The sequence below is a fragment of the Microcaecilia unicolor genome, chromosome 3 (assembly GCF_901765095.1).
Source record: "Microcaecilia unicolor chromosome 3, aMicUni1.1, whole genome shotgun sequence".
Taxonomy (NCBI): Eukaryota; Metazoa; Chordata; class Amphibia; order Gymnophiona; family Siphonopidae; genus Microcaecilia; species Microcaecilia unicolor.
Window position 1 is genome coordinate 282135718 of NC_044033.1, and position 23534 is coordinate 282159251.

The 23534-nt window shown below is 45.7% G+C and overlaps 1 protein-coding gene across 1 annotated transcript in view; it reads right to left on the minus strand.

Moving 5' to 3' along the window:
• MAP3K21 (mitogen-activated protein kinase kinase kinase 21) overlaps nt 1-23534 on the minus strand; it is a 451782-nt gene that overhangs the window by 31714 nt on the left and 396534 nt on the right. The window contains exon 8 of the mRNA XM_030198129.1: nt 23058-23152. Coding sequence (XP_030053989.1) covers nt 23058-23152 — 95 coding nt within the window. The remainder of the gene's footprint in view (nt 1-23057; nt 23153-23534) is intronic.

Here is a 23534-nt window from a genome sequence, read left to right on the forward strand (position 1 = left end):
CCCCCTGCCCACGACAGCTGCCGTCTCCCAAACAGCCTGCTTCAAGCAGGCTGGGACCGATGCTACTCCCAACTGCAGCCTTCACCTTGCTAGCGCCCCTTTCATTAGTTTCAGAAACGGGCATTTCAGGCGCCCGAGATATCCGGTTTGGCCTGTAGCTCCGCCCTCGTGTCCCTCCGCCTCCTTCGATTACGTCGATGGCGCGTCCCTCCGGCCTCTCGCGATGACGTCGACGGCGGGGCGAGGAAGGCATAAGCCATGAGTCACATGGACAGACGTCGACGGCAGGGCAGGAAAGGCAGAAGGCACACAAAACAGCGACGGACGCAGGAGGAGGAGCAGGAATACAAAAACAAACAAAACCGCGACGCATGCAGGGCGAGGAAAACTTTCCCTACTCCTCCTCTGCCCCCCTCCCAGGCGCATCACCCAACCACCCCCCTCCCAAACAATCGCCATGCCGCTCATCAACAGTGCCCACAGGGACGCAGCTTCCCAGATAGCATGGAGGAACTGTGAAGGGAGGGAACCTACAGAGACATGCAGGAAGGGACAGCCCATTACCACAGAGCCTCACAGAAACTCAGAAGAATCATTTCTAAACAGAACCCAGGCACCTCTGTGTCACACAGAAGGAAACAGCAGGAAGGTATCTTCAACATACAGAGGGATAGAAAGTGTGACAGCCTCAATCACGATAGCTCAGGGACATCAGGGCACAGATGGCAAATAGCCTGGCACAGCCATCCTCCCGGGAACACCCCCTCAACTACAGAAACCAGGATCACATAAGCACTTGCACACACTCATTCTCACACACACACTCTGTCACACACAAACATGCACCCACACTCATTCTCTCTCTCACACACACACTCGCACATTCACTCTCTCTCTCATGCACAGTCATTCGCACATTCACTCTCTCTCTCACGCACAGTCACTCTCACATACACTCTCTCAAACACACACTCTGAGGAAAACCTTGCTAGCGCCCGTTTCCTTTCTGACAGAAACGGGCCTTTTTTACTAGTACAAATATAAAATAAGACAATCCAAAAGAACCGTCTACAGAGAACAAATAGGCACAAAGACTCAAAGAAATTATACAAACTAACAAACAACTTACTTTACACCAAAACAGTAACTACACCGAATACAAACCTCCCACATGCAGACAATCTTGCCACACACTTTGAAGAAATAATTACCAATCTACGCAAGAATCTGCATCAGGGAACTATTAATCCAGAAATCTTCATAAACGAATTAGATCTGAACCCAAGGGAATACCCGGCAGACCGTATTTGGAATAACTTCACTCATCTAAGCACCGAAATAATAGCTCACGCACTCAGAAAATTCTCCTCCGCCCACTGCCAACTAGACACCTGCCCCAACTATATAATGAACCCCCCCCCCCTTAATCAATATGTCACAGACCACCTTAATTATCTATTAAAAAAGGCCTATTCCCACAAGACAGAGGAAATATCCTACTAACTCCCATCCCAAAAGACACACACACACACACACACACACACACAAAAAAGACACCTTCGAATTACAAACCGATAGCATCCATACCCCTAACAATCAAATTGACAGAAGGAACAGTCACCAAATAACAAACAGAATACCTAATTCATTTCAACATACCACATGAATCTTAATCTGGTTTCTGATTTATTTTATTACATTTGTACCCCGCACTTTCCCACTCAATGCGGCTTACAAAGTAACAATATAAAGAATTACAAAGTCGTAAAAAGAGTGAGCAATTTGTAGTAAACGTAATATTAATGGGGTTAACGAATAAGTAAATGGAACATAGGAGGAATTGGGTGCAGAAGGAAATGAGGGTTGGGAGGAAGGCGTAGAAAGATGGAGAGAAATGGATATGGGGTAGCAATAAGGATAATGGGAAACATTATAACAATGTATAACAATCGTCAATAAGAATCATGTGGGCAGGCTTTGGTTAGGTTGAATCGTTAGGGTAGGCTATCTTGAAGAGATGGGTCTTCAGTGCTTTTCTGAAGGGCAAAAGGCTGTTGATGGTACGGATGGGTCTTGGTAAAGCATTCCAAAGATGACTACCTGAAAAGGAAAAATTGGATGCGTGGAAGGATTTGTACTTAATACCTTTGCAGTTGGGGAGGTGTAGATTAAGGTAAGTACGGGAAGACGTTAAACTGTTCCTGGTTGGGAGGTCGATAAGGTGATTCATGTAGGTGGGGGCTTCTCTGTGTAATATCTTGTAAATCATTGTATGGACTTTAAAGTTAATTCTTTCTCTGATGGGGAGCCAGTGAAGCTTCTCTCGAAGAGGTGTTGCGCTATCGAATCTTGACTTGCCAAAAATAAGTCTGGCTGCCGTGTTTTGGGAAGTCTGGAGCTTTTGCAATATTAGGGACTTACAACCTTAAAAAACGCTGTTGCAGTAATCTGCGTGTGTGAGTACAGTGGATTGTACTAGGTTCCGGAAGGTGTCCCAAGGGAAGATATGATTTCACTCGTTTCAAAATCCACATTATGTTAAACATCTTTTTGTTGATGACTTTAACATGGTTTTCAAATGATAAATGACTATCAAGCGTTACTCCAAGGATTTTCAAGTTGTCTGATATGGGAAGTTTAACCTCTGGGGTGCTAAGAGTAGTTGAGAGGAGTGGAAAGTGTTGAGAAGATAGGTCTTCACCACAGTACAGAAATACTAACCACACTCCTGACCAGATTCAAGCAGGAAATAGCAAGGGGTAAAAACATCCTCCTACTCCAATTTGACTTATCAAGCGCATTCGATATGGCCACCCACCACATACTACTGAGAATCCTCGACAAGATAGGAATTACAGGAAAAGTACTCCCCTGGATCAAGGGATTTGTGACATCCAGAACATACCAAGTCAAATCAAACTCAGATATATCGCCACCTTGGAAAGCGGAATGTGGAGTACCACAAGGATCACCGCTCTCACCTATATTATTCAACCTAATGATACCACTGGCTAAATCTCTATCCAAACAAGGCCTCAATCCATTTCTCTATGCAGATGACATCACCATCTATATTCCCTTCAAACAGAACCCCACAGAAATCACCAACAAAATAACAAACAGCATGACCATCATGGAATCCTGGGCATCAGCATTCAAGTTAAAACTCAAGACAGATAAAACCCAAAGTCTCATTCTCTTGTCCCAATACAATAATGTTTCCCCCCTCGGCAATTAACGCACAGGGTTCATCCCTCCCAATCTCAGACCACTTGAAAATCTTAGGCATAACAATTGACCGCAACCTAACGCTAGAAACCCAAGCTAACAACATGACCAAGAAAATGTTCCACACTATGTGGAAGCTCAAACGTATAAAACCTTACTTTCTCAGAGATTCATTCCGCAACATGATGCAAACCATGGTGCTAACCCATTTAGGCTACTGCAATAGTATTTACGTAGGCTGCAAAGATCAAATCATAAGAAAACTACAGACAGCACAAAACACAGCTGCCAGACTCATCTTCAGAAAAACACGCTTCGAAAGCGCAAAACCCCTCCTAAGAAGCTTACATTGGCTTCCTATTAATGCTTGCATAACTTTCAAAATATGCACAATAGTCCACAGAATCATCTACGGACTCAGACAAGATTACAAGACGGAACTTATCAATCTATCATGACGAGAACAGCAAGAATCTACCTAACCCTTCACTACCACAACTGCAAAGGTATAAAATACAAATCTTCACATGCCTCCAGCCTCTCGTGTATAGGTATACAACTTTGGAACTCACTATCCAAAGACCTGAAACTCACAGAAAACTACCTACAATTCAGAAAAAAACCTGAAAAACACATCTTTTCAATAAGTTTTTCCCCCCTGGATCTGCCTAATCCCACACCACCATACATCATGAAAAGTTCAGAAATGGAGAATAATATTAGACTCTCTCACAATATGCTAATATATCAATCTGAGCGTTTATTGTACTTTTGTATTATGTACTAGACTTCTACAAATCTAAATTTTGTAACCACCTTTTTAGAAATATGTAAGCCACATTGAACCTGCCATACGGTGGAAAAATGTGGGGTACAAATGCAATAAATAAATACCCATATAGAAAACCTACTGTAGTGCTAAGTAAAACAAACCACTAACAGGGTCCCCCCTTGAAGTGACATACAATCTAGAACTGGAAATGCAGAGAAAAATCATAACGACAGCCACCACTGAAAGAAACATTCCTTGCCTTACAAATGTGGGTGTTATGAAATAAAAATTAGTGAAAAACAAGCTCCCAGAGAATGGCAGAATTCCCAATCTTTCAAGCTGCAAACTGTGCCAGCACATATCACAGGAGGCCATAGTTACCCATATGGGACAAACCATACAACATAAGAGGCACCTACCCATTCTCTTCCTCTAATGCAGTATTTATTATTCAATGCAGTGAATGTGATAAAGGGTACTATGATGAGGAGACAGGCCAAATGTTAAAAGTCAAGAATCAATTCACACAGACATAAGATCATATGCCACAAACAAACCAAGGTGATTCCTCTGTGGAAGACCATGTTTCAGGACCAGAGTACTGCATCAACCACCCTAGGATGAGAATACTAAGAAACAACTTTAAAATAATCCAGGAATGACCAGCAATGTGCAAAAGTCCTCCACCCTTCTTGATTTCCCCTATCTATGCAGACGATGTCACGATATATATCCCGTTCAAACACGATCTAACAGAAATCACAAATGGAAATTAAACACAGCCTCCAAATAATGAATTCATGGGCGGATGCATTCCAACTAAAGCTAAATGCAGAAAAAAAACACAATGCCTTATTCTGTCCTCACAATATAACACAAACAAACCAAGCACCATAAACACCCCAGATTACACCCTCCCGGTCTCAGATAGTCTGAAAATTCTGGGAGTCATAATCGACCGAAAAACACTGCAAAGAAATGTTCAACTCAATGTGGAAACTTAAAAGGATCTAACCTTTCTTCCCAAGGGAAATATTCCGTAGCCTGGTACAATCGATGGTGCTACGTAATCTAGATTATTGCAATGCCATCTATGCCGGATGCAAAGAACAAGTCATTAAGAAGCTTCAGACAGCTCAAAACACAGCAGCCAGACTCATGCTTATACTTGCATCCCGATACTGCCAGCTCACAGACAGTATCTTCGATTCTGTGTAGGAGCACGGCATTTTCAGTACTGTGTGCTACCCTTTGGTCTCGCCTCTGCACCCAGAGTGTTCACGAAATGCCTGGCAGTAGTGGCGGCGTCTTTACGCAGACTGGGAGTGCATGTGTTCCCTTATCTCGACGATTGACTGGTAAAGAACACCTTGGAGGCAGGAGCTCTACAGTCCATGCAGATGACTATACAATTCCTGCAGCTACTAGGGTTTGTGATAAATTATCCAAAGTCCCACCTTCTTCCATTTCAAAGACTTCAATCATAGTTCCCTCAGCCGTTTCTTTTCCATGCTGAAGAGCCCTAACCTCTTTAGCCTTTCCTCATATGAGAGGCATTCCATCCCCTTTATCATTTTGGTCACTCTTCTATGAACCTTTCCTAATTCCGCTATATCTTTTTTGAGATATGGCTACCAGAACGGAACGCAGTACTCAAGGGGAGGTCGTACCATGGAGCAATAGAGGCTTTATAATAATCTTGGTCTTATTTACCATCCCTTTCCTAATAATTCCTAGTGTCCTGTTTGCTTTTTTTGGCCAACCCCGCCGCACACTGGGCAGAAGATATAAAATAATGAGTGGCGTGGAACAGGTAGAAGTGAAGTGTCCACGCTTTCCAAAAATAGTAGGACTAGGGGGCACGCGATGAAACTACAATGTAGTACATTTAAAACAAATAGGAGAAAATGTTTCTTCACCCAACGCGTAATTAAACTCTGGAATTCGTTGCCGGAGAACGTGGTGAAGGCGGTTAGCTTGGCAGAGTTTAAAAAGGGTTTGGACGGTTTCCTAAAGGACAAGTCCATAGACCGCTACTAAATGTACGGGAAAAATCCACAATTTCAGGAACAATGTGTATAGAATGTTTGTACATTTGGGAAGCTGCCAGGTGCCCTTGACCTGGATTGGCCGCTGTCGGGGACAGGATGCTGGGCTTGATGGGCCTTTGGTCTTTTCCCAGTATGGCATTACTTATGTACTTGTGTAAGATTTCAGCATATTTTCTGCAATGACACCCTTCTAAGGTGGACCATAGCATCAGTTAACTATGATTTGGATTATTCTTTGGATTAGTGGAGGAGTGGCCTAGTGGTTAGGGTGGTGAACTTTGGTCCTGGGGAGCTGAGGAACTGAGTTCGATTCCCGGCACAGGCAGCTCCTTGTGACTCTGGGCAAGTCACTTAACCCTCCATTGCCTGCCGCATTGAGTCTGCCATGAGTGGGAAAGCGCGGGGTACAAATGTAAAAAAAAAAAAAAAATATGCATCACTCTGCATTTGTCCATATTAAATTTCATCTGCCATTTGGATGCCAAGTCTTCCAGTTTCCTAATGTCTTCCTGCAATTTTTCATAGTCTGCATGTGTTTTGACTACTTTGAATAGTTTTATATAATCTGCAAATGTAATCACCTCACTCGTTCTGATTTCCAGATCATTTATAAATATGTTAAATAGCACAGGTCCCAGTACAGATCCCTGCAGCACTCCACTATTCATCCTCCTCCACTGAGAAAACTGGCTATTTACCCTACCCTCTGTTTTCTGTCTAATAAAGCAATTCCTAATCTACAATAGGATATTGTCTCCTATCCCATGACTTTTTAATTTTCTCAGGAGTCTCTCATGAGGAACTTTGTCAAAACTTTCTGAAAATCTACAGTACCAGTTCCCCTTTAGCCACATGTTTGTTCATGTCTTCAAAGAAATGAAGCAAATTGGTGAGGCAAGACTTCCCATGGTTTAACCTAAGTTAACTCTGTCACATTAAACCATATTTATGTGTTCTGAAGTTTTATTCTTTATAATATTTTTCTACTATTTTACCCTGCAATGAAGTTAGGCTTACTGGTCTGTAATTTCCCGGACCACCTCTGGAATCTTCTTAAAAAATCAGTATTACATTGGCCACCCTCCAGTTCCTCTGGTACTATGGACGATGTTAATGACAGGTTACTGATCACTAACAGCAGATTAGCAATTTCATGTTTTGAGTCCTTTCTGTACCCTGTGTTGTATTCCATCCGGTCCAGGTGATTTGTCACTCTTTATTTTGTCGATTTGGCTCGATACATCTTCCAGGTTCACCTTATTTCAAGGCCTCTGCATCGTCACCCTTGAAAACCAGAAGAGTAAGCGAACTTGAAGCCCTTGTGGCAGACCCACCTTACACCAGGTTCCACCATGATGGGGTTGTTCTCCTAACCCACCCCAAATTCTTCCCTAAAGTGATATTGGAGTTCCACCTCAATCAGTCCATTGTACATCCTGTCTTCTTCCCTAAGCCACACTCATCCTGGAGAAACAGCAGTGTATATCCTGGACTGCTAGCGTATTATCTTGAGTATACGAAATCTTATAGGAAGTCCTCCCAAATTTGTGTGTCCTTTGGCCTTAACAAATTAGCGATTTCCATCACCAAACATACTTGTCTGTCTGTCTCCTACATGTATATTCAAGCTGGACTTGACCCTTCATGGCTGTGTCACCACTCACAATGTAAGAGCCAGGGTGGCTTCATTAGCCCATTTCCGCTTTACTTCCACTGAAGAAATTTACAAGGTGGCAACATGGTCTTCTGTCTACACCTTCACTGCTCACTCTAGCAGCATTCTAGGCGGGATAGCCGATTTGGACAAGCAGTCCTGCAAAATATTTTTACTACTTGTATATCAACTCCACCTACTGGCCCTTTTTTTCCTGTGAGGCCCATTTTCTCTTTAGTTTACATGGTTATTATATTTGTGAGTCTGGCAGCTAATGAGTCCCACATGTGAGAATATCTTGCCTGCTTGTCCTTGGCGAAAACAAAGTTACTTACCTGTAATAGATGTTCTCTGAGGATAGCAGACATAGATTTTCATATCCCTCCCACTTCCCCTCGGAGTTGTCGTCTTAGCTTTAGTATTATGCTGCTCGTCCTGCGCACAAGCATTGGGTGGGAAGGCAACTGCACATGCTTAATGAGGCAATGCCTCAAAGTTTTAAAGTGACTGTGTATTATGACAGAGTCCTCACCAAGGTCTCCCACATGTGAAAATATATGTCTGCTGTCCTTGGAGAACATCTGCTACAGGTAAGTAACTTCACTTTAGTTACCTTTTCTCAGAGATGGTCACATATAAAATCAATGTAATATAAAGACTACATATATATCCATGTGCCTTTAAATCAGTGGTTCCCAAACTTGATCCTGGAGGCACCCCAGCCAGTCGGATTTTCAGGATACCCACAATGAGTGTTCTTGATAGAGATTTGCATGCAGTGGAGGTAGTGCATGCAGGTCTCTCTCATGAATGTTCATTGTGGATGTCCTGGGAACCGGACTGACTGTGGTACCTCCAGGACCAGTTATGGGAACCACTGCTTTATATAATTACTTCCTGGAAAGCTATCACATGATGTTATACATGTAATGCTGGCAGAATTCGCCCATTGTGTATTTTATAAAATACTTGCATATGTGCTGATTTTGCCCCTTCTTTCCCCCTTCTTCTCTCCATGTCCAACCACCCCTTTTCTGGGAATACCTGTATGTATATCACATAAAAGTACACACCATGCTTTCTACCTATTGAGGTTGAAGCCGGTATAGGCAGGAGCAATTTAGTCTCTCCTGCCTATGCCGGCTCCAATCTCAAGATGGCTGCCGTGAACTTCAGCTTCTTGTGAGACTGTTGCTGAGGGTCTCGGAAGCCATTTGGTGGGGGGGGGGGGGGGGGGGGCACACATGACTGGGGCGAGAGTGACTGTGAATTGCTCTTGCCCTCAGGCTACTAGACCACCAGGGCACCTATGGTAGGCCGTTGGGAGATCTGACTGATGGGTGGCTCTGGGAGGGGGGAGAGCAGGGCCTGGCCAGTTTAGTTTAGATGGAAAGAAGCTTTAAGATCTTAAAAATCTTATTGTGCTGTGGGGAAAAAGGAACATTATTCTACAATAATTGGTACTGAATTCGCGAATGATCTTTCTCCTCCTAGTCTTGACAGACAGCTAATTAATGCACAACCTAGTGCACAGGATCTGGCTGATATTTTTTTCTATATTAAAGTTCAGAAGATACATGATGATCTTACTAATAATCAGATTCAGCTAAGATTCTAATTTTTTTTATTTTGGAGTCGGATTCTGAGGTAGATGTTGCTGTAGACCAATTATGGGACTCTTTTGAGCCCATTATGGTCAACGATTTATCATCGCTTCCTAAATTGTCATCCCATCAAAGTGTTTTGGATATCTGTCCTTCTAATTTATTTGTTAATCCACCAATTACAATAGTTTCATGGCTTGTTTTATTTTTTAATAGTTTATTGGTGGTTGGGAAGCTTCCTATTCCTATTCCGAAGGCTTCGAACTTGGATCTATCCTTTTCATCTAGTTTTAGACCTATAGCAGGTCTCACAAAATTTATTAGAAACTTTTGTTCCATTACAGCCCCACAGATCAATCCAGAACCAAGTGGGTTGTGTCCCCCTACCAGCGGGTGGAGATGGAACGCCAGAGCTCTGCCATGGGGGATACTGAGCGGCAGCCTCACTCGTAGTATTCTCTCTATCTCATCAGGTGGATGGACATATCCTTTGCAGCTCTCAGGATGGTGCTTGCTCCTGGCCTGTTCCCGCAGGTCTAGTTGAGCTGGGGGTCTTGGCTTTCTCTGCCTGCCTATTGGGGGGTACACCTGGTGGGGCCAGGTCCCCTCCCCTTCATCACTGTTTGCCCGCCTATCTGGTTCCAGTCTGGAAGTTTGTTCTCCTGCCTCTTTAATAAATAAATAAATAAAAGCTGCAGGGCGAACTTTGCCATTGAATGTCTGGGTATGTTGGGTGCTAGCTCTTCTGCTGCCCTGTTTGTGGTTTCCACATCTCTCCTAAAACTGTAAGTGCCGTTATTCTGATAGTCTAGCCCCTGGAACAGTCAGTGACTGCTCCCGTTGGGATTTCTGGTGAGCAGTTTCAGGACCTTGTCCTGTCCTTATTGCTAACTTCGACCGGCTTCCCTCCTTTGCTTTTGTCCCTGGGTTCCTCCTTTGAACCGGCGGAGGGGACATTGGTGGGTCTTTGGTAGGCTCTGCATCTGCCAGTTAGCAGCCATCTTACTCCTTTAGTGCCATTTTTAGGATGGCAACCGTTTGCTGCCTACAAAAAAAAATAAAAGGGCGCGGGTTGGCGATTGCTGGTTCTCCCTGTCAGACTCCCTACCCCCCTGTGGCACTCAGCTACTCTGGCGGCATGATTTTCTTTTCTCCATACCAGTCTGAACCCTTCTCCGTTTTTGCAGCGTTCAGTTGCTCCAGCAGCAGTGTGCTCTCGCAGTTGTTGATAGCATGTTTGAGAACGGAACTTTACTGGGGAAGCGGCCAGTTAGCATTTCTCCCCCTTCCTTGCTAGCTGTGATGCAAGTTTTTCTCTTTTCTGCCTGCAAGCCTCTTTGCCTTTGCTTAAACAAAACAAAAAAAAAAAAACCCAAAAAAACTGAGACTCTGTAATGAGTCATGCCGCATGATTCTTGCTACACTGGTTTCTGCTGGGTTTACAGAGTTCTGGCGCACAAGCCTTGAGTCTGTACCCTCAGCTGGTTGTGCTGGAGGAAGTGGAGGCTTCAGCTGGTGCCAATGGATGTTGAGGTGGGAAGTCATCGGTATCTTCTGCCTGACTTTGATCTTCAGTCAGCAGGATGGTTTTTGCACTTTTGTGGGTGTTTCTTCCCTTATTTTGACTTCCATTTCTATGGATTTTTTTGTTGGAGTCGCCGGTTTGCTGCTTAGTCAGCTAATTCTCTTAGGCGAGAAACCTTTTTGGCAGCCGCCATTACAATTTTATTTCAGTGCCTTGCTTTCCTCAGCTGGCGTTGGGTGAGCTGTTTGCTCTTCACACTGTTTTTTGTAAAAACAAAAAAAACAACAAAATGAAAAAGAACCAGCGCACACATTCTAGCAGGTCCTTTCCTGAGTCTGCCTGCAGTTTCTCTATTACCTGCATCTCAGGTTTTTACCGGAGCAGTAGCAAACTGTGGGCTTTGTATTACCTTCTTCAAGGCAACACTTTGTGGTAATGGGAACGGCTCTTTAGCCTAGCATTGTCTGCTGGGTTTACAGTGTTGGGCCGTCTTTCTGTCTTGCAGGTTTGCTGTTTTCTGCATTCTGCTTCGCGCATGGCCAGGTTTGCACTGGCTAGTGTCAGGAGTGATTATTTGCTTCTTCTTGTCTCCGGGAGAGCTAGCTTTCTGCTGTTTCCTTCATTCTGCTTTGTGCTTAGCCAGGTTTGCCCTGGCTAGTGTCAGAAGTGGTTATTGGCTTCTTGTTGTGTCCGGGAGAGTTAGCTTTCTTGGTCACCACTGACACTTTATTTTAGCATTTCGGGTGAGTTCTGAATGTCATTGGGATATTTGCATTGAGTTTTCAATGGCCTCATTAACATGTTTTTTTCCTGCAGCCATGCCGGTTGCTGGCTTTCTCCGGTGCACTTTCCGCGGTAGTCTTTCCTAGTACTGAGTGATCTTGCACCCTTTCTGCATTACAGTACCTTCTGCAGGTTATTTAATCTGATTATCCCTTGTCTGTAAGGATGTGACGTCATTTTTGGCTGGGTCAGACCTCAGGGACTGGACGATTTTTTCTTTAAACTCAATTGCAATGTTTTCCCTTGGGAATTACTTCTTGCAGTCTCGCGAGCTGCACTTCTGTGCTCTGTCACTTACTGAGTGCCCTGAAGCAATTGCAGTCTTCTTTGACAGTGTTACCTTTGCTTGGTGCTTATGGGGCACGTCATTTGGATTTCAGCTCCCCTTTTGTTTTTTCTCCTGAGACTGCTGTCCTTGTCTTTTGTGCATGCGTTTGGCAGGGCATTGATACTAGCATTCGGTTGCTTCCAGGACTAGCATGTGGTCTCTTTACATTGCGGCTTTCTTTTCTCCCTGGTGGCATTCTGACACTCTAGGGGACTGTCAACCAGTCTCAGATCAGGTATGTATCCCTGGGGGCTGACTATGTCATGTCAGGACCGTCATCCTAGCTTCATTCTGAATGATCTGCCATTCTGTCTCTGGGTTGACATCTTTTTTTTTTTTTTTTTTTTTTGCAGAATGGACACTGTCTTTTGGCAGGATTGTTGCCATCTTATGTTAGCCTGGAATACGCAAACAAATCTTTTCCGGAGATGGGTAGGCGGTAGAACAAGAGGACATGAAATGAGATTGAAGGGGGGCAGACTCAGGAAAGATATCAGGAAGTATTTTTTCACAGAGAGGGTGGTGGATGCTTGGAGAACTCTTATTAAAAAAGAAACGCAAAGCCATACAGAAACATATAACCCCAAACCAAATATATACAAACAAGTCCCCCACCTTAAATCCACCTATCTACCTATATACACTGTCAACCCCCACCCATCCTAAAATGAAATTAAATGAACATAAAATTCAAATAAAACTCGAAGCCAATTCAAAATAAACTGTCCAACCCCTCTATGGAGGTTTCAAGTGCACATGCCTCCACCAAACATTGGTTCTTGCTATCCCCTCCGCCACCCGTTCCCACTGGGCTACCCCCTGGACCGCCCGAACCACCTCCCAACTAACGCTGTCGGCTGATCGGTAGTCCTGGTGCAAGGAGACCCCACACCGAGCCATCCAGAGGCTAAACCGGAGTATCACCGAGATGAGGAACTCCGTCACCGGATCTAACCACCCACCTCCCCCCTGCCGCCCGTAAACCCAATCTGCATATGAATATGAATTAAAACTCGGGATGTGTAATAATGCTGCTACCCTGCCACATACCATTCGTGTAAAACGGCATTCCCGTAAAAAATGTTCCATCGTTTCCTCCCTCCCCATGCACTCCCCCCTTGGGCAATCCCGTTCCTGCACATTCCTGTAGTTAATATTCCCTCTGACATACAATTTCCCGTGAAAAGACAGCCAAGCAATGTCTCTATATTTCGGCGGGATCCTCCGTGAGGCCACCAACCGCAAGCCCTGCCTCAGCACTGGACCAGGTGCATCCTTCAGTACCAGGGGCGATGAGAATGTTTGGGACCTCACCCGTTCCACCCATACCTCCCTCCTCCCTGTCTTTATTTCCTCTGCCAAAATTCCCCAAACTCGTACCAGCCGAACTAAGGGCCTATAGTACCCAACCTGATACGGAGCCCCCTTCCTTACCACCCCCACCCTCCTTCCCAACTTCCACGGGAGCCAGAATCTCTCCCACCAAGACAGAACGCTACCTGCCCATCCTGGCGGATCTCTGTCCAGTGCCCGTCCCAGGTTAAACTGAATAAACAGGGAGCTAAAGAAAAGTACAGGGTTTACCATCCCTACCCCCCCCTCTTCCCGGGCCAAGTATGTGATGTTACGCTTGACCGGGTTCAGCCGATTCCCCCACAACATCTGAAAAAAAACACTATATAGGGTGGTATAACAATGCACTGGCAACAAACAAATATAACTGACAAACAAAAACATAGGCACCAGGTGAGATTTAATCAGCTGAACCCGGTCAGTCATGGACATCCTCCACCCTTTCCATCTGTCAACCTTTTCCTTAGCTCCCTGTATGCACCACTGCCAATTAAAGGTTGCATAATCCCCCTGTTCAAAATATACCCCTAATACCCGCAGTCTGCTAATGGCCTCCGGAAACTCCCCTCCCAAATCAAAAGAGCCCCCTGGAGGACCCACCCACAGACTCTGACTTTTCTGGAAGTTTATCAAAGCCCCTGTAGCCTGTGAGTACCCAGAAATGACCCCTTTCAATTTCTCCCCCTGTTGTGTCCGCCACCCACACCGTGACATCATCAGCGTAAGCCACCACCCTTAATTGAGACCCTGTACACACCTCCACCCCCCGAAGTCCCTCCTTCCCTCCCTGCTCTAACTGCCTAACAAAGGGATCAATTGCAAAAGCATAAAGTACCGGGCTTAAAGGACATCCCTGCCGCACCACTGCTGTCACCCCGAACCTATTCCCTTTCCAACCGTTCACCAGGGGAAAACACCGTGCCCTCGTGTACAATAAACGTAATTGAGCCACCCAATCCCTAGGAAACCCATAGTGCTCTAAAACCTGCCAAAGAAACGTCCACTGTACCCTGTCAAAAGCCTTGTCCTGATCTAATGCCACCATTAGTCTTCCTTCCCCCCGACTATGTTCCACACCTTCCCTTACCCAAGCCGCTGCCTCCAGAACCCCCCTCCCCTTAATCCCACAGGCCTGTGAACTTGCCAACACCCCCCCCCTCCCACCACCTCCTTCATCCTATTCAGAAGCATATGCGCGAATATCTTCCGATCACCATTGAGCAGGGCAATCGGACGCCAGTTGGCCAAGGACTCTGGATCTTTTCCCTTACTCAGAAGAATCAACGCCGCCTCAGTCAGGGATTGGGGTAAAACCCCCTGCTGACGTGCAGCCTCCCAGACTTGCAGCAGGATTGGGGCCAGAAGGTGCATAAATGCCTGATAGTACTCTGTTGTGAGTCCATCTGGCCCTGGTGCTGTCTTCCTCCTTAAGGCCCCAATGGCCTCTTCTACCTCCCCCAGCGACCAGGGGCGCAACAGGGCCTGAAGAGACGGGCCCCCCCCTTGCCACCCCCGGTGTCCCCGCAATATAGTGACCCATCACTTCCTTATCCACTTGCTTATCTGAAAAAAATCGTGCAGTGCTCTTCCACCACCTTTAGAATCCCCTCCTTCGACACCTGAACTACCCCTCCCATGTCCCTTAAACCCCCCACAATCCTATGCTCCCTCCGCTCCTTGCAACACATAAACGGGTCTGGGCTGACCAATTTCCCAAAGTCCCGTTCATAGACCAAGGAGGCATATCGATCATACTGGACCTTTTCAAGTTGCTCCTGCAAATCCAGAATATCCTCCTTTCTCCCTCCATTGGAAAGTAGATAGTCCCTTCGTTTCTTAATGGTAGTCCCCACCCGAGTTCTCTCCCTTCCTTCTCTCCGAGCTTGACGGGTGAAAAACAACCTCGTCCGCCTCTTCACTAACTCCCACCACTCTCCAATGGAGGGAAAATACCCTGGATCGAAAGCTGGTCACCCAAAAAGGCCCGATATTCCTCCTTGACCTTCTCATCGGTAACCCATTTAAGGTTAAGCCGCCATAACCCCCTCCCCGGCCTATGTCCTGCCCAACCTCCCACCTCCACCAACACCAGTTTATGGTCCGAGAAGTCCACGTCCACCAACCTGGGCCCCTGAACGCATGCCCCTTCCCGGACCAAAAATCTGTCTATCCTGCTCCTACACTGTCCCCGTGCAAATGTGAAACCCTCCACCTCTGGTGAAAATTCAAGGTGCACATCTACCAACCCTGCCTCTTTCATTATCCCAGCTAGCCGTATCCCATCATACCTCACCTGCGCTGCCCTTCCTCCACTATCCTGTTTCCTCAAAATGGTGTTAAAATCCCCCCCCAAAACCACCTGACGTGCCGTGTATAAATAGGGTTTAATTTTACCAAATAACCGTGAACGTTCCCTCTTACTTTGTGGCCCATAAACATTAATAATCTGGGAAGCCACCCCATGCCACAAAACATCCACCACCAAACACCTCCCTACTCCTAATTTCATCACCCTTTGAATCTGTACCTTATGTGTTTTAAATAATATCCCTACCCCCCCATACCTGTCCCCTGCCAAGCCCCAAACCAAAGGCCCCCATCTCCAGGCCCTCCTCGCACGCCTGATCGCCTCCATAGTTTGCAAGCGTGTCTCCTGGATTAGGAAACAGTCTGCCTGGATCGTGGAGAGGCCCTCAAAGGCCAAACATTGCGCCCTCTGGGAGGCCACACTCACCACATTCAGAGTGGCAAATAATAATATAATACCTGCCATTATGTAGGGAAAGATGACTGTCTCCCAACCTCTTCCTGCCGAACTGCTTCCTTCACATCACCCCTACCTAGAGCCCAGACCCCTTCTTCAACCACTTCTTCCTCCGCCCAATCCCTAACCCCGGCTTCAAAACCTCCCTCCTTCCCCACCCCCTCCCCCCCCTCCCTTCTTCCTTCCCTTCTTCTTCTTAGACTCATCCAACCCCCCCTCCTCTTCAGACAACCCCCCCCGCCCTCCTTCCTCTATTTGCCCCCCCTCCCCCCTCTGATCCCCTCCCACCCCCTGAACCTTCCCCCTCTCACTCCCGTGATCCTTCCCCTGTAGAGCTCGAATTCTATCCGATCGCCTCATAAGCTTCTCCCCCTCTCCTGCCCCCCTCTTCCCCCCTCCCCGTCCAACCCGCCCCCACCCTCCACACTAATCTCTATCCTCCTAACCTTCCCCCCTTCTTCTTACGCTTACCCCCCTCTCCCTCCACCCCCTCTAATTTCCTCTTTCCTTCCTCCCCTCCCCCCCACCACCCCACCGACCCCTTCCCCTTCTTCTTCCACCACCTCCTCTTCCTCTGCCAAAACCTGAAACCGGTTTCCTGTCTCCCTCTCTTGCCGAGCCCCCTCTCCTGATCCCCCTGAAATCCCTCTACCCTTCCCCTTCACCCCCCTCTGCTTCTTGGGGACCTGGGCCCACTCATCTACCCCTTCCAGCCCTTGCCCCTGTTTCCCCACCTGTGCTGCTGCCTCTGTAACCCCCACCTCCACGACCTCCCACTGTGCCCCCCTTGCCCCCTGATCCCGACCCTAAACCCCCCTCCCCCCATCCCCTCCTCCTGCACCTCCTCTTCCCTCCCCCCATTATGCGACGCCCTAGGGCAGTCCCGGAAGGCATGCCCCAGACCACCACAAAGATTGCACCTGATCGAAGAACACTCTTCGGTGGGATGATCTTTCGATCTGCACTTAGCACATTGCTGTACTGGGCAGGACATGTTAAATGGCGGAAAGACCCACACCGAAAACATTGTCTTGGCTGTCCCTTGTAAAAACACAGGATTCTGTCCCTTCCAATAAAAGCCGCTGAAGGAATGTGTTGTACTACCTGCCCTAAATGGTGAAGTTTAACCAAAGCCCCCCACCCCCCCGCCCAGACTCTACTTGGATCCGGGAGCTTGGTCAATGGAGTCCTCAACTCGGCATACCTGTGCAGCCAAAAGGCCAAGTCTGCCCCTGAGATGGACTCGTTACGGACTAGCAGAGTCACCTGCACCAGATCTGGCCGACTGATGGGAACTACCCTATAACATTTCCAATCCCCCCTTCCTCTTACCCCCTCATACTTTTCCCAGAAGACCTCCATGCCTCTCTGGGTCAGAAAACTGACATCGTATTCTGGGAGATTAACTGGATGAATACAGGCATAGAGGTCTTCTGGGACAAACCCTAACCCCAAAACTAGTTTCAACACTGTGTCACGTGAAGGCATTCCCCCCTCCCCCACCCTCTTGATTTGGACCACATTCCTTCTCTTGGGCGGTTGCCCATAACCCCTACCTCCCCCGAACCCAGCATCTGTGTCATTACTAAAGGAAAACTGCCCCTTCCCTCTTCCTCCTTCCCTATTAACCACATCTGCAAAGGAGGGCTGACCCTGCCTCCACTGACTTCCCCTCCTCCCTGAGCTTATCCCTTCCTTGCCTGAAGATCCCTTCCCCCCCCCCCCCCCGCTGATCCTGCCCACCCCCTTTACCTTCCCTTACCATCTCCCCATCAACCCCCTCCCCCCTTCCACAAACTGGAACAGCAACCCGTTCACCAACCTTTTCACCAACAGAACAGTTCCCCAAACCCTCTGCCCCTTCCCCCCTCCCTCACATCACAAATCAACATATCCTGAACATCATCCCCTCCCCCTCCCCCCTGCCCACAGTCAGTGCCCAGAGAACTGAGCCCCCTGGAATCTATAACCAGTTCTGAACAGTCCTTAACTTTCACAATGCTTCCCTGGGAGTGAGCTCCCTCTGCCTGGGCTGCCGATCCCCCAGCAATATCTTCTGTCAGAGAGACTGCTGATACACTCTGAGGAGAGTTCTGTTCTCCCTGCACCAGCAGGTCCCGCGTGAGGCTGCTTACAGTTTTTACAGAGCCAGAGTTTATCTCATCTTCCCTTCTGTGCCGGGGATTCCCTGAGCCTGGCTGTGCTGCTGAATCCACCACTTGTGGCTGAAAACCTGGTGCCTCAATCAGGGAGCTAACTAAGCTCACCTGTGTCTGCAGCCCTAAGACCTGCTGTTCATTAGTCTCCACACTCCCAATGTCAGTATGCTTTCCAGCTTGCTTTCCAGTGTTCACCTTCCCTGTCAAACTGTTGCCTGCATCAGTGTTGGGTAGTGCAGGCACTTTTTGTGAAATAACACAAAACCCCAAGTCACCGTCCTCAGTTTCAAAGACAGCAGAATGTGTAGGCTGACTGAGTTCCAACTCCATTGTGTTTTCAGCCATAGTCTCTGCAGCACCAACTGAGGTCTCTTCAACTCCTTCCCTCTCTTCCCTGGCAGCTGCCTCTAAGGTAAGGTTTGCAGGGTTCTGAGTTGCTAGATTCTTCATAAATTGTAAAGTGTCTTGACTGCTTGTCCCCACCACATTATCTACTGCAACCTGGTGTTTTGTAAAACAATCCTCAGATACCAACTCTCCTGTTTCCTCTGGCTGATTCTGGTTTGGCACTGTCCTGGGTTGAAATCTTTCCCTGGTAATATAGAGTTCCCTTAAAGGGTTATCAGAGCCCTTCTTCAGGGAGTCCAACACCTTTCTTTTCAGGCAAAGCTGCTTTCTCAAACGAGCTTCTTCCTTTCCATACAGACTCTTCTGTGCTGCTGGGGCCAACTTCTGCAGGGTTCTAGCCCTGTTTAGTTTTTTCCCCAGCACTTCCACCTCCTTCCCCAGGGCCTCAATCCTCCTCACCCTGTCCACGATACCTCTGGCTGAAGAATCTGGGCTGCTGCTTCCCAGCTGCCCTACCCCCTCCTCCTCCTCAGACCACTCATCCTCACTGTACAACGGGTCCAGCACTGGCTGAAGCTCCTGACCCTCTTCCATCCTCTGTTCTGCCACTTTCTGGGCCTGCGGGACCCTCACCCTCTGCCTCCCCCTCCCATGCTCTTCGTGCTCCTTACCCGGTAACCGCTGGGTCATGGGAGGGGTGCTGGGTCTACTGTCCCCGCTGGACCTCGACGCTCCACGGTCCAGGGGACTCCGCTCTCTTCTCCCAGGGGCCAGGCTCGGCTGAGAGCTGCTTCTCCGTCTCTCCTGGTAGCTGGGCCCGGCCGTCTCCCGAGCCGGGCCCTGCCCTGAGGAGTGCTCCCCAGAGCCCTGCCTCATGGCTGGGAAGGGAGCTAGGCCTTGCTCCCCTCCCTTCCTCCAACCACAGAGCCTCCTGTAGTATGTCCTTCTCCTTCAGTGTCTAGCTACACACTGACTTGGAATGCCCTCCCGCGGGAGGTGGTGGAGATGAAAACGGTAACAGAATTCAAACATGCGTGGGATATACATAAAGGAATCCTGTGCAAAAGGAATGGATCCTCAGAAGCTTAGCTGAAATTGGGTGGCAGAGCAGGTGGGGGGAGGAGGGGTTGGTGGTTGGGAGGCGAGGATAGTGGAGGACAGACTTATACAGTTTGTGCCAGAGCCGGGATGGGAGGCGGGACTGGTGGTTGGGAGGCGGGATTGGTGGTTGGGAGGCGGGGAATCCTGCTGGGCAGACTTATACGGTCTGTGTCCTGAAAAAGACAGGTACAAATCAAGGTAAGGTATACACATATGAATTTATCTTGTTGGGCAGACTGGATGGACCATGCAGGTCTTTTTCTGCCGTCATCTACTATGTATATTTGGGAAAGCGAAATACGAAAGCGCCAAAGCCCTAAGAGAAAAGCTACACTGGCTCCCTTTAAAAGAACGAATTGCGCTCAAAGTTTGCACCCTGGTCCACAAAATCGTTCACGGGGAAGCTCCAACCTATATGTCAGACCTCATAGACTTGCCTACTAGGAATGCAAAAAGATCATCTCGAACATTCCTCAATCTCCACTACCCCAGTTGCAAAGGACTGAAATATAAATCCACAAACGCATCCAGCTTCTCCTACGTATGCACGCAACTATGGAACGCATTACCGAAGACCATAAAATCAATACATGATCTAACAATCTTCCATAGACTACTGAAAATGAACCTGTTCAAGAAGGTTTACCATAATGTCCCATCTTATAAACAAAATAAATAGACTTTACACGAACTAGACAAAACCGAATTCTTGTCACTTGACCGTTTAACCTCACTGCTATTAATGAAAGCTACACAATACGCACTACCAATCTATTTCCTAAATTGAAGATGACATTTCTATAGTCGACAACCTAACTTATGCTACAACTCATTTTATCACTTAGAAACTCTATGCAATGCCATAATGCATTCCTCTGTACCATGTATGCATTCACCTTGATGCAAAATCATTTGTATGCAATACCACAATGTATTCCTCTTTACCATGTTATGTATACAACTAAATGTATTACCATTTGAAATTCTATACCCGGAAATGGCGATCGCCATCAAGGCATAATGTAAGCCACATTGAGCCTGCAAATAGGTGGGAAAATGTGGGATACACATGCTACAAATAAATAAATAAATTACTGCATATATGTTGCACTGAATGGATTCTGATCTGTAAACAAAATGTTTTAGACAAAGGGAACCTGAGTAAACAATAACACAGTTTTTAAATTATGTCACTTCTTTAAGTAATAAAGTTATCTGCCTTGCTAACTCTCCCATGAATTCCATTTTTGTCCAATCACTTTCTAATTATGGAGTCATGAATACTACTGACCTTAGCTGAGGCTATAGAAGTCCTCTTCAGTTCTTTGGATGTTCTTCTAAGAAGTTTTATGAGTTGTTACTGCACCCTTGGAGCAATTTTGGCAGGCAGACCAGTCCTGGAAACAGTCCTGGAAACAGTCACCGCTGTTCCAAGTCTTCTCCATTTGGAGGTAATGGCTCTTGTTGTGGTTCAGTAGGATCCCAGTACTTTAGAAAAGGCTTTGTAATCCTTTCCAGACTGATATATTTCAACAACCTTTTTTCTAATCTGTTCTGGAATTTCCTTTGACGATGAAAAGGCGTTCTTGCAGAAACTTTTTGGCAACTACTTCAAACTCATGGTAAGTTTAGATTCAACAGGGTTGGCTGAAAATGAAGCCTGGCTGTAGCTGAATTCTATTATCATCATCAAATTTGGTCAACTGGTTGACTGGGGACAGTTACTTTTTCACATGAGTGCTATGGGTGTTGGATCATTCTGTTCCTTAAATAAAGGACAATTTAAAAACTGTTTACTCAGGTTCCCTATAATATTAGATTCTGTTTAAAGATCAGAATCCATTCAGTGCAACATATATGCAATAATAGAGGAATTCAGAAGGGAGGAAAAAACTCACACATCACTAACACTTCTGAAGTTAAAATAACAGACTTTGAAAGAAACAAGAAAGGAACCCTCTTATTGCATTATAATACCATAAAGTTATACTGCTTTGTCATCTAATGATTACCCATCTCTTCCTGTTCTCCCCCCACCTTTCCTCATAAGACCACCACCAGAACATTTTTATGATTCACTTATATATTCGGATATTTTTGCCCTTTGATTATACTGTCAAACTGAAGGTGGTGGTTTTGGCCTCTGAAATCTAGTTAAAAAATATATTGTTAGTACAACCCCCCCCCCCCCCCCCCACACCTTTATGTTTTTATTTATAATATTATTATTTTTTAAACCCCAACACATTCATTCTTTCTTGATTTCTCTGAATTATATTTTGTTGCCTAGTCTTAATGCTTCAGTTTCTTCAATTTTCTCAGGCCTCTAAATATTCTCATAAAAGGTTAACCATAGAATCAATTTTGTTTCCTGTGTATCTAAATTTATACCATCCTGACTGAATGTCACCTATGGATACCATGTTCAACAAATTTAAGGCCCCATTTAGTAAGTCGTGCTAGCGTTTTTTAGTGCATGCTAAACACTACAGTCACCCATATGTTCCTATGGGCGACTTAGTGTTTAGCGTGTGCTAGAAACGATAACATGCCCTTAGAGCTGCTTAGTAAACAAGGCCAATAGCTAGAAAAATTGTCCGGGGAGGTGGGGGTGGGCAGCATTATTTAAAATTTAAAAAATATATATTTCTTTGTGAGCTTTCAGAGTCCACCTTTAGTCTAGGTTAAAGCAGGATTTAGTTCATTTTGGGGGCATTTTTCCAAATCACCCATGCTGTTGCAAAGGTAAACGTATGAAAACTTCATAGTGAAATATATCCAGTTATTTCCTGTGGGTTGTTTTTTTTCCCCCCATTCTAAACAGGCCTAGTTTTGAAAATGCAAAGCTAAGCGTTATTGCTGCCACCTTAACTTTTATCTAGGGAAAGGATGAGCAATTTTAGACACTCAATGTACCAAGCTATATGGTTTTTGAAAATTACTCTCTAAGTTCACGTTAATTAAAGATTTACTCACAAGTTGAAGGGACTCGTTACTTACATGGCCATTTTGTTCAACAGCTGTCTAGTCCCCTCTTTACTACTCTTCTTTTACTCTATTTTAAATCTACTTTTATCTAGAGAAAGAACTATATTTGGAGAAATTCCGCATTATCTAAATGTGTCTGATTTTGAAATGGGGTATAGTTTCATGCTGGAATTCTTAGTCACAGGCGGTTATAGTGAGCTTATATCTTTTGCAAGTGATAATTTGTAGCTATACATATTCACTCATATAGCTATAAACTATAATCTTTTTTTTAAATCAAGGATGCCAGCATGAAATTTGTTATTCAGAATCGAACATCTCAGTGAGAAATATAAAACTCAGCACCAGCTATTCGCAAATTCTAATTTTTAGACAAGTCAGTTATCCAAATATACGTACTCTGTTGATCAAACAAAGCTGCTAAAGGAACAGTCTTCTGACTTCTCATTGAAACTGTAGACCAAGGATTGTTCCCATCTGAGAGGGGTCGGACTCTGAAATAAGAGTACAGTTTATTGTGGATAGAATTACTACATATGCAGTCACTTCTGTAAATATCTATTTCTTTCTGAGAAACAATAATCTTGTCTGAACAGTCTCACATTTATCATGGTACATTCGTCATTTACTCTAAAAAGATATAATCTGTTTAGCCGATACAAAAGGAAAAAAAAGGAAAAGCAGTAGCTCCATTCATAAAATTCAGTTGTGTTCAAAAGTTTAGGTCAAGTTGTATGCTTCACTTAATCCCTAAGTGAAAATTAATTTTATCATGTGGAGGTAGAATCAGTTTAACTCAATATATTTCTGCAAATAATGCATATTTGCAGGTGTTTACAGATTCATAAAAATAGTGAAAATTGTATGCGCAAAACT